The 12,190-nt window shown below is 40.7% G+C and overlaps 1 protein-coding gene and 1 long non-coding RNA gene across 2 annotated transcripts; one reads left to right on the top strand and one right to left on the bottom strand.

The window, feature by feature from the left end:
* Nucleotides 1–4,711: 4,711 nt before the first annotated feature.
* Nucleotides 4,712–10,457, top strand: LOC104589816 (glucan endo-1,3-beta-glucosidase 5-like). The gene is made up of 2 exons (XM_010248258.3): nt 4,712–5,249; nt 8,952–10,457. Exons 1-2 carry the CDS (start codon nt 4,852–4,854, stop codon nt 10,060–10,062), a joined length of 1,509 nt encoding a protein of 502 aa, XP_010246560.2. The 5' UTR covers nt 4,712–4,851; the 3' UTR covers nt 10,063–10,457.
* Nucleotides 10,458–10,709: 252 nt separating this feature from the next.
* LOC104589817 (uncharacterized) lies at nt 10,710–11,347 on the bottom strand. The gene is made up of 2 exons (XR_002022268.2): nt 11,206–11,347; nt 10,710–11,107 (listed from the first exon to the last, which is right to left on the bottom strand). It is a non-coding gene; the product is annotated as an uncharacterized LOC104589817 (long non-coding RNA).
* Nucleotides 11,348–12,190: the final 843 nt, after the last annotated feature.

Genomic DNA, 12,190 nt, shown 5'->3' with positions numbered 1-12,190 from the left:
GCTCCTATTGCTTCGCCTTCTCCTCGATCATGGCCAAGATCAGCTCCTGTTGGCTTTGAGCTCCTTTCTTGGCCCGAAGAACCTCGCCCTGAGCTATGTCCAGCTCGCGGTAAAGTTTTTGCGCCTTCTCCTCAGCCTCCCGAGTTTTCTTCCGGCGAACCTCGGATTGGTAGACCAACGAATGAATGGCAAAGTTCACCTAGTAAAGAAAATCGAGGTAAGTATGTTTGGAAAGTTGACAAGGAAATAAAATGTAAAGTAAAATACTTACCACCATGCAGTAGCTGGCAGCCCGACCTCCGAGCTGGCTTGTAGGCTTGTTAGCCCATTCTGCGACCTCGGTAGGAAAAACGACATCCTTGCTCTTGAGTAGTTTGAGCCGAGGGGTCGTTATGCTTTCTTTGGGGGACTCGGGCTCGGGTGCGGAAGCGCTCTCCGGCTCATGAGGCTGAACGCCTTCCTGCTTGGGTACGGAAGTGCTCTCCGGCTCATGAGGCTGCGCGCCTTCCTTCTGGTCTTCGTCCAGGTCCACTACGAGGGGTTGAGGGTGGACCTCCTCCTCAGGGAGCTCGGCTGAGATCAGCTCCGCAGCAAAGACTTCGGATGGGGCGGGGGCAGAAGGATCGGCCTCCTGGTGAGGCTTCTTCGATGCCTTCCTCTTCTTCCCTCTCTGAAAACTCTTGAGAAGGTTCTTGGCATCGGCCTCCTGCATGGTAACTGCAAGAGTAGAAGAAAAGGTTACCCGCAAACTAAAGAAAACCTTAAAGTAAAGACCAAGGTGGATACCTACCAGGAGGGCTTAGTCCAACTCGCACAAGCTTCTCCTCGGCCAAGAAATCTTTCATCTCCAGGCCGAGGTCCCTCCAAGAGTTGATAACTGCCCTAGTCTCCGCATCTAAGCTCACCCTGGGATCCTTGATAGCCACCCTCCAGTGAGTTGGAAAAGACCATTCCTCAGGATTTCGGACAATGAAATACCTCATCTTCCAGGTCAGAACCTTGTTCGGGCTACCGAACAGAATTTTAAACCCGGGCCGAGGAGAGATGTAGTAGCTTTGTATGACATCCCCGCGCAGACAAGCGGAATTCTTTTTAATCGAACAGATTGAACTAAAGACGTCTAAGGACAGAGGTCGGTTGTATGTGTGGAACAGGAATATGGTACCTACTATGTTTCGGATGGAGTTCGGGTGTAGTTGGTCGATGGTGATGTGAAAAATCTTGACTATCTCTATGATGAAGGGGTGGAGCGGGAAGCGCAGCCCGACAATGAGCTGCTCCTCAAAAACCATGAGCTCATGGTGATTGTGAGCCCATGGATACTAACCTAGAGGAACACAAAAGACTAAGATATCGGGAAGACGATAGCGAGCTACTAAGTACATTAACCTATCCGAGGTCAAGGTAGAAGGACCGAAGTCGTCCGGATCCCGACCTTGGGAAGAAGATGGGACCTCCATTCTAGAGGTCGGTCCCTCTTCCCGACCTCAGGCTCTACGGGTCGACATGACCCAACTTCAGGCACAAAAGTTTCCTCTAAAGACCGAAGAGGGGAGTCGCCCAGCGACGAGCTGACCTCCCCAGCAGGGGCCGCGGACTGCACCTCGGCACCCTCACTAGAGTCACCTAAGAGCCTATCTATGCTAGAGCTAGACATGATTAAAAAACAAAGGAGAACAAACTAAGGAAAAGATGAACTCACCAAAAGAAGAACAACCTCGGACTACAAAGAAAGAGCGAGCTGAAAGACTCCGACGCGACCTCGGGAGAGCTCAAGTCACAGAATTCTTTGGCGAAGAAGAGGGGTCCTTCGGCCCCCTATTTATAGTTCACTGTGAGACGACCAACGGCTGTGATCTACTCGATCAGACGGTTCTCATGAAAACCGGTTGTATGACGCCCGAGGACGAAATCGGTTGAATGCGTTTTTGACGTCCGCGGAGTCCATAAACAACATGACGTCCGCGCATACACCTTACGTGACCTGGGCTATTACTGGTTGAACCAAAAGTTTGAACAGGTCTAACCAAATGATCCGCTCAGTAGACTGCCTAGACCTCGTGCCAAATCTACCTGGACTCCTCATGAACTCCCCGCACCAGGTCGGGACCCCTGGCTCGAGGAGTGGGGGGCAATTGATGAAGGGTGATTTGGCCCGACCTAGTAATAGGGGGACACGTGGACACAGAACCTAACTAGTCAGATGACAACTCACCCCGACATGCCAAGTCTGCAACAGATTGAGCTCGGATAATCAAACCACCTTGACATGGGTCACCTCGGGACGAGGTCACCTCGGTACAAGGTCGAATCAGGACCACCTCGGCCCCAAGGTACTTCGGCGTTCACCCCAGGTCAGATCTAAAGAGCACTAGCTCGGGTAATACTGATAGACCACTACATGGCAACTCCGAAGATCTCGCCATCAGATTCCGAGCGTCGCGGAATCATGCTCTGTAACAGTAAGCATTATCTCCTCCCCGCCCGATTCGGGTGGAATTGATAAGCCCTATCAGTTATCCCCCATTAACGCGGAAATAGATCTCATTGTGACGAGGATCCCGGAACCGCTCTGCGAAACCCGCGAGGACTTAATTATATAAAGGCTCCAACCCTGAGGGCACAAGGTACGCGTGATTTCATTGCTCTCTAGCTCTCTACATTCTAAAGCTTTTCAGCTCGCAATCAAGTATACTGACTTAAGCATCGGAGTGACCTCGTCGGGCAAACAACCCCGGGTTCTCTGATTCTTCCTTTGCAGGTCGATCTAGTCCACCGTTTACTGGAAGCCAGATCACCTCCAACAGGGAGCAGTTAGATCGCGCATTATCATGATCCATTGATAGAAGATAAGAAGACAAATGTCAATGGACTAGGTTTAGATTACATCTAAATTAAAAACCAATTTGAACAGATTGAATAGTCTATACATTGAATTGGATTGGTCCAAAATGGTCCAAACTACCCATTGGATTTGGATTAGACCTTGTCCATCTATAGTGGACACATGTAGTATCGGATTGAACCAAATCTGGTCCAATTGACACCCCTACCACCGTGTATGCAATGTGTAGTTGTAGATCATGTTGTTGTTGGAACATGTTGGAAAAGATTTTTACTCGATCGGATCAGATGTGCTGCTACCCACTACTTGTTCCCACATCCCTACCCATGGGACATAACAGGTGCACATTGAAAATATCTCCCTTTTCACACGGTGGCGGTGTTCCATGGGTATAGATGTGGGTAGCAGATCGAAGGCCATTCATACCAGTAGCCATGTACATCTCCCTAGGTGTGTTCATGGTTCGATTAACCAAATCATAGAGTTTTTGTTTTTTAAACCAAACCGGTCCTATTGGTTTTTTCATATCCCCAAATCGAAACTGAACCAATATCACTGCTTAACCGATTGACCTGTTTCTATTTTTGACCAGTTTGATTCTTCGGTTTTTTAAGTTTTTGTATTTATAACATATATTACAAATAAATATATAAAACATTATATTATAAATAATAAAATGACATAATATATTATAAATATGTATATTATATTATAAATATATAATATATAATATATGTATATATATAATATTATATATTTTAAATAGATAAATATAAATAAATAATTATAAAATATAATATATGTATATGTTTATATAATATATATATATTTATATAGATAATATTTAAATATATTAAAAATATATATAAAATATACATAAAAATATATATTGATCAGTTCGATTAGCTCCATTTTTTCGATTCAGTTTATTCCATTCGGTTTGATTTTTCAAATGTTCAGCACCCCTACATCTCCCATGAAATGATAACATTGAAATATGGAAAATGCTCCTGAAATATTTACAAAGTTCTCTTACAGCTTTGGGTGCATAGTTCTGTCATCCAATTTAACTTGTGTAACATTATAAATGTTTTTTCTGCAATACAAGCTGAAATGTTTGCCATTTTGCAGGTTCTGCTTGTAACTGTAACAAAGTTTATGTTATATAAGATGCCAAACAAGTAATAGATGCTCTCAGTGACAATCAGAAGTTCCTTGGACTTACCTTTGGATTTTGAATAGGATTAGGGAGCTTTTGATTCAAAAACTTTTTGTCAAATTCTGTTTTGTATCTTATCTTTAATTTTTTGTTTATCCTTCTTACCCAGTCGGGTAGAAAACTTTATAAATATTTATCTGGTTTAATATTATGCATCACTTCAAAAAAAATGACAACAAATCACGAGCAAATTCAGATTCGGAAGGGGAGTTCAGATTTATTCGCAACGCAGGATCCAACATACAAATTCAGTACACATTGTAGCCGTGCAATAGGAACATCTCCCTGGTTCACGGCGAGCGAGACTTCCCCCGATGTACCGTGATCGTTATTTGGACCCTGTTGGGACCAGATCCGAACATACACCGACACTGGATTTACTGCCGAAGCATCTGTGGAGGAGTAGATCCGGACTGCTTTATATTATTATTAAACTGGGCACAAAATCAGCTCGTACAAATTTAATTACATTTAAACGGACGGTAGATACATCCTTAACTTTTCTTGGATGCGGATCCATTCGATGTTTGTCTTCATTTTCTCGAACAATTTGCCAGGTGGCAAGTAAGGGCCTCATACACGTAGACCGTCCTGTGTCCCCACCACAGGAGGTGAGGTGAAGAGACTTCTATTAGGCTCTACGTTTTTTTGACCTTCCAGTTCCAGCAGTCACACTCAAACTGCTCGTTGTAAGTTTCCAACCAACCAACTTGGCAGTCATCTCTCTGCACTCTGCGCTCTGCGCTCTGCGCTCTGCGCATCACAGAGAAACCCAAGATATAGCTGTATGATCCCGCAAAGGCACTTGACATTTTCTTATATCGACAATTCTTTCACCCAAATGGCAGAAACCCATATACCTGCAGCACTTCTTTTTATCCTACTCATTTCAAGCTCACTTCTAGTGGTGGATTCTGCCATTGGTGTGAACTGGGGTACCATCTCCTCTCATCGGATCCCACCCTCCGTAGTGGTCGACCTCATGAAGGCAAACAAGATACAGAAGGTGAAGATCTTTGACACAGACCCAGATGTTCTTTCTGCTCTAATGGGTAGTCGGATTGAGGTCATGGTGGGGATCCCAAATGGGATGTTGGCGCTGTTGGCTTCATCTCCCGTTGCTGCAGATTTATGGGTTAGCCAGAATGTGTCCAGATATATGGTTAAAGGCGGAGTTGATATCAGGTAATTCTGCATTTATGCTTCTCGCCTTTTTCCCTTTGTCTTTCTTCACCGCCTATTAGATTTTGATATGTTTTTGCTTACAATTTCTTGATTTTGATTCATAGATTCTAAATTGATGTTCGGTTCTGTTTATGGCTTTGTGGAGATACTCTTTCTTTTCGACCAATGGTCTTAAAATCTCTGGGCTGGCATCTTTTTGTTTCAGTGCTGCCAGACGTTTCTTTTTCTACACCATTCTTCAATATATTGTATCTCTTTGGTTGCTTCTTACATACTACGAGGAGCTTCTGTTTGCCATATATATATTTGTTAATTTGTTCCTTTTTCTTTTGGGGTGGAGTGGAATAAGTGAGGACTGAGGAAGAACATGATCAATTTGGGAGTTTGGTTAAGGTTGGTGGTGGTACGCCAATTGTCTTTTTTTTTTTTTTATTCATTGAACCAACTCCTCGCCTTCTCGGACAGGGTAATTCACTAATTTGGACACTCTCATTGAACTACCTCAGTTTCTTCTCCACTAAATCTTGCATCAAGACTATAGATGCAGCTTTGACCTAAACTATTTCTTTTTTCCTTTTTTTTTTTGAAAAAGTAAATTATTGTATTGAATTGAAAAGGTTGCCAAAAATATACCACTACGCGAGTACATTGAGAAGACTGTACATAGGGTTATACAAAAGGTTAAGAGTAAAGAGTCCCCAAATCAAACAAAGACTGCCTAGGGAGTAGGGACCCCATGAAAATACAGAAATCCTTCTGTATACTTAGCCATGAGTACAACATGCCTACAACGCCTCTGTGTATCGGCAGAGGCGTATTGAAACTTAGAAACACATAGAAACACTTTTTTTTTAGCTTTTTTTTTCAAAATTTAGTTTTTGGGGAGTTAAAAACATTTTTTTTTATTGAAAAAGAGTAGGGTCCCGAAACACCTGGAAACCCAAAAGATAGATACGATATCGGGCGTATAGTATCCAAATTTTGAACCTTGATAAGATTCTTTTCAATTACAGCCATTTCCTTAGATTTACCATCAAAGATTCTCAGGTTTCTTCAGCCATGTCATTAGATTTACCATCAAAGATTCTTAGGTTTCTTTCCTTCTAAGCAGCCTAGATGATAGCAGCAGGGAAAATGCTCCATAAAAGTTTCCCTTTTCTGCTAAAGCCCTGCATTCTCCATCCTTGAAAAGGAATCACCTTTGGCGTGAACTGGTACATGGATTTTAAATGAAAATTTCCCTTATCAATTTCCTATATTGGAAAGAATCTACATTGGACAAGCATTTCACAATGTCTTAAGAGTTAAGAGATAAAATCCAGGCATCGCCACTTACACATCAAGGGCTAACTCCTTCTGTCAATGTTTGCATGCTATTCATCCTCAAGTATCTTAATGAACAATCTCGTTCCAAGTTAGCTATTTGCTTCCCTACTTAGGTTGATATTCTCAACTCAGCATTCTTTCTGCCTCCACATCCCATGCTTGGTGCAGCTCTAAGTCGTCAATACATGAGATGCATTTATTATCACCAGTCCTCAGGGCTTTGCACTTTATCACTTTTAACTATGTTTCTTTACATCATCAGTTGCTAAAATTTTCATATGTAAGTAGTAGAAGTTTTTTCCTTGTCTGGTAACTGTTGCTCCTTGTCTTATATATAGGTTAGGTGCTAAGATAACTTTTATTGTGTATTTCACTTCCAATGCCTGTATTACATGACAAAGGCCTTTGTTCCTATCCTTTATTCTCCTTGATACAATATCAAGGCCAGGAAAGACTGTATGCCACTGTCAAATGAAGATTTCATTTCAGGATTTTTTCCTTTACTGGTGAAAAAATAATCCCATATCACAATTCATTATCACAGACACCATTATCATTACTCTTATGTCCATTTTACTGTCCTCATCTAATATATGTGGGTATTACATATGCTTCAAAAAGTGAGATACAATATGAAACTCTACTTCATGTAGATTAAGGATCATTTTATTGTTCTGTAGACTATATGTTGAGATTCTACTACGGGAACAAAAGATTCAATATAATGGTGCAACTAATTGCTTCTGCAGCTACCATTCCATATATGAGACACTAGTCTCTAATCCAATTCTTCTCTATTTTGAATGTTGCTCAAAGTTGCTAGATTTTGGAAAGTGTTAACCTAAATGTATTTCAAAGTCAATAACAATCATTATTAAAATGTTGATCAGATACACCAAGACTCTGACACTGAACCTAAACATGAATTATATGAACATTTGTGAGAAAAATTGGATTTAAGCCTGTGTCTGAATACCAAAATTTCATGAGAAGTTCCTTGTCCCTTTCCAGTGCATACATTTGTGTTGGGGCTAAAGTGTATGGTCAAATTTTCGGTTGTACTCCTGATATATCTCTATTTTGTATTGAACCTTGATAGACCTTGAAAAGAAGATCTGGTTTTGCATTATACTTCAAGATCTTTCAAAATGAGTACTGCACAGTGTGCACTTCTCCAATGCTACACTTGACCTAAACCTTAACCATGAAAAAAATTTAAACACATCTAGTTCATAATATGCTTCCAAGTCCATTCGTATTGAATGGTATGTCCACCCCAGGACTTATATTTGGAAACAAGCCACTACTGAATGATGGTCCAGGGTTATGGCAGGATAAATATGGAGCTTACCTTCAGCATTTTTTGCACAAAGTGGCTGTTCTCAAGCTTTCCAACCTGAGATTTTACCATTGCACAAGAGTTGCCCCTTGAACATATATTTTGTAGTATCATGGAATAACAAAATGGTGTTTACCTTTGGATGGGCACTTTCCAGCACCACTGCTTAGAGGAGAAGCACAAGGGAAAAGAAGAGGATCACGTAAGTTTTTGCTTGATCTGTCTGAACAAAGGCTGAAAATAGTTGCTACCTTTGATTTTTGATGGCCAACAGCTGCAACTTTCTGACCTAATTTGTGTGCTTGCTTGGTTTAGAATTAGGTTTACAGTTTCTAGTTCCCTAGATGAATGAGGTTTACTAAGATCAGGATTTCATATTAATTTACTATTGGTTATTTGATTTACTAGTGCATAGAATTCTTCAAGCAACTGTTTTAGAAAGTACGCTTGTTTGTCTGGTCTAATAAGTATTGTGTGGTTGTCTTGCATGGCAGAGAAATTGCATAGAGTGAATTCTGATAAAGCTAGCATGCTGGAGTATGATTGTTGTGCATGATAACATTTTATGTGTTCTTCCTTTTAGTTTCCCAGCTTCTACATTTTTGTTTTGAAACATATGTAATATATGACTTTTGTTGATGTTTTGATTTCTTTCTCCTCTTTCAGACTACCAATTTATTAGGCCTTATTTGTTGAACTATTGTGAACAAGCTGTAAATTGCTTTAACGGAACCATATTATTAGCAATACTAAGGTTCAATTCAAATTATATACTAGCACACTAATGATGCCAAATGACTCAAATTCTTAAGGGAATGGAATTTGATAATAAATTAATGGACTGAAAAGGTTTTCTTAAAAAACTGGCTGAGACTTAACATCATGAAATTTGAGACCCCTCTTCCTCATTTAAATTCTGATAAATGACTATAATTTCCTAGCTTAAAGTTTATATACAAGTACAAAACTCTTGTTTGAGGAATCTTCATGAACTTCATGTTATCAACTAGCTCTTGATGTTAAAAATTTGACTACAGGTACATAGCAGTCGGGAATGAGCCCTTTCTATCGAGTTACTCGGGACAATTCCAGTCTTATGTCATGCCTGCACTGCTTAACATACAGCAGTCCTTGGTGAAAGCAAATCTGGCAAGCTTTGTGAAACTTGTAGTTCCTTGCAATGCTGATGCCTATGAATCTTCCCTTCCCTCTCAAGGAACCTTCCGACCAGAACTGACTCAAATCATGACACAATTAGTTTCCTTCCTCAGTGCAAATGGTTCCCCATTTGTTGTCAATATCTACCCCTTTCTAAGCCTTTATGATGACAAAGACTTTCCACAGGACTATGCATTCTTTGAAGGAACAACTCACGCAGTTACGGATGGACAGAACATTTACTATAACGCATTTGATGGGAACTTTGACACTTTAGTTGCTGCCCTCAATAGAATTGGATATGGTCAGATGCCTATAGTCATTGGTGAGGTAGGTTGGCCCACAGATGGAGCCCTCGGTGCGAATCTAACTGCTGCAAGGGCCTTCAATCAGGGCCTCATTAATCGCATTCTCAGTAACAAGGGAACCCCTTTGAGACCAGGGGTTCCACTGATGGACATTTATCTTTTCAGTCTGCTTGATGAAGGTTCCAAGAGCATTGTTCCTGGGAACTTCGAGAGGCACTGGGGAATTTTCTCTTTTGATGGGCAGGCCAAGTATCGTCTGAACCTTGGTTTAGGCAATGGGCTATTGAGGAATGCAAAGAATGTCCAGTATCTTCCATCAAGATGGTGCATTGCAGATCCGACCAGGGATCTTTTAGATGTGACCAACCACATTAAACTTGCTTGCGGTGTTGCAGATTGCACAACACTCGAGTATGGGGGATCATGCAATGGAATTGGAGCAAAAGCGAATATCTCTTATGCATTCAACAGTTATTATCAGCTGCAGAAACAAGATTCACAGAGCTGTGACTTCGATGGGTTTGGATTAGTAACTTTTCTCGACCCTTCAATTGGTGACTGCAGATTTCTGGTGGGAATTAGTGATACTAGTTCCTCCAATGTTGGGCCACGTAGTAGTTGGTTTGCTGTCTGGGTTATGGTATTGTGGGTGGTCAGGTTTTTAAGAATCTGTGATGCGTAGGCGGTTTTTAAGTGACTGACTTGGTTCCCATTGTCCTGTGTTTTGGAACCCATTGCAAGTCATGCACAGAAGAATGAAAAACTACAGTCACTCAAGAGTATATTCCAAATACTTAATTATTAGTTTCATTTTAGTCATTATAGTGGTTGTATGTATCTTATGAAGAACAATACTGAAAAATAGCATTGTTGCATGATATTTCTTCTTCGGTGAAGACTTGTAACTGTAATAGTCTGGAAACTCAAATGGCATGTTCTTGATTCTTTGATTATATAGAAAGGTATGAATATAATTGACAATTCTGGTCTAGTTTTTATGTAGATTCTGTTAGGACTCAAATGGCATGTTCTTGATTCTTTGATTATATAGAAAGGTATGAATATAATTGACAATTCTGGTCTAGTTTTTATGTAGATTCTGTTAGGAGCCTTTTTCAGCTGGGACAAGGAATTGATGCACTGTTCTCATTTCTCAATCGTCACCAACTTTGATGAACTTGTCAGCGTTGTATTGTGGAATAGAATCAGATGCGTATGTTGAGTGTGTCATTTGCCCATCAAGTTGGATGTTGCAGATGTTACTTTTGAAATTTTATGCTTATTCTTTCTTCATTTTTTCCTTGAGCTCGCATTTATATAAGCATAAGATAATTATAACATATCAAAGTTCAAATAACTTGATTTGCAGTTGCAGAGAAGGAAGCTTCATGAGGACTCTTGCTTATCAGAAAAAAAGAAAAGAAAAGGAAAAAAAGGTTCAAATCACTTGGGCAACTCTCACTTGGCCTACTTCTGACCGTGTAAATACAAGTTCCCTACCCAGACGTACCAGTCATGTCCTGGCCATTTTCAGCCTAGGAAGTGATATTGCACAAGATTTTATTAAGGGTGCTGCTAGATAGATCTACTCTTGAACACTTTTTATTGGTTTTTCACTCTTAAAGTCTTTGTGATGATGCTTCATGTGCACTTGCAGCCATGTCCACAGCATGCTTTCACGCACTTGATAAGAGGAGGCCCCCAGTCGAACAAGCAGCAACGACAAGCTTCATAGGCATGCAAATGCACGTCAGTTCTGTTATCCATTAAATCCAACATATCCACACAAACACAGAAAAACATCCTATTCTGGGGAAAAGAATACCTTGATGTTGAACCACGTGATCTATCGTCCCCAATCGTCCACTTGCAGTAGCACTCGCAACGAGGAATGCTGCTATCAGAAACCAGGAGAGAACAATCACCAAAGTTTCCTTCCTCGCCATCTTCTCTTCCTTCAAACACCCAAATGCACACAGGAATGACAACCCCTGCTCTCTCACAACCTATATTTTATACTAACAATTTTAATAAGACAGAACCAGTAAGTACTTCAATTATTTGCCTCTCTGTATGTAGTCTAGTACTGTGATTCAATGTAAGTTGGTATTCTTTGCCTTATTGACCATTTGATCTTATCTTTTAAGACTCCCCATCTGCATAGCAGAGCTAGAAGTCAAGATCAACCTACTATGCTTTTGATTTATTTATATTTTATTTTTGATCAAGAGTGATTTCTTAAGGAATAGAAACAGACGATTCCTTCCAAGTGCATGTTGTACAAAAGGGAGGGAGACCCATATGTTCTCCTTTGTACACAAGTACATAAATTGAGTCAAAAAATTCTGCATTAATCTGTTTTGTTAGGCGAGTCTAAACACTACCGCCTGTTGGAATGGACAGTGGGAGAAAGAGGAGTTCAAATCAGGCCCCACTAGATTGCCCCCTACAACATCCCACAGCACATCCCCGCCGTGTATTGGAAACATCTCCCCGATGATATACCAGAAATAATGATGTCATCATTGGGAGATGTTCCCCTATATGGCAGGGATGTGCTGTGGGACGTTGTGGGGGGCAATCCTGTGGGGAGCTGGTGCTGGAATGGCTGTGAAGTGGTTTGTGAGAGTTTTATGAAGATCAAGTTTGTTTTATTGGCTACAAGGGATGGTTTCAATAAAAATAAGCTTAACTCAGAAAAAGGCAAAACGTAAACAGGAAGAGCTTTTGATTTGTGTCAAAAACAGTGGGCATAATGGCTTTCTTAGCTGGACAAGTACTCATCATCCAGATGAAACCAGCGACGATTA

This window comes from Nelumbo nucifera, chromosome 1 (genome assembly GCF_055504915.1).
Source record: "Nelumbo nucifera cultivar China Antique chromosome 1, China Antique-T2T, whole genome shotgun sequence".
In the NCBI taxonomy this organism is placed as follows: domain Eukaryota; kingdom Viridiplantae; phylum Streptophyta; class Magnoliopsida; order Proteales; family Nelumbonaceae; genus Nelumbo; species Nelumbo nucifera.
The sequence above is the reverse complement of the archived record's forward strand: the minus strand, read 5'-3'. Positions and strand labels throughout refer to the sequence as shown.

Coding starts and splice junctions, on each gene's coding strand:
- LOC104589816 (XM_010248258.3), top strand. CDS start 4,852: ATGATCCCGCAAAGGCACTTGACATTTTCTTATATCGACAATTCTTTC. Junction 5,250..8,951: donor AAAGGCGGAGTTGATATCAG/GTAATTCTGCAT, acceptor ATTTGACTACAG/GTACATAGCAGTCGGGAATG.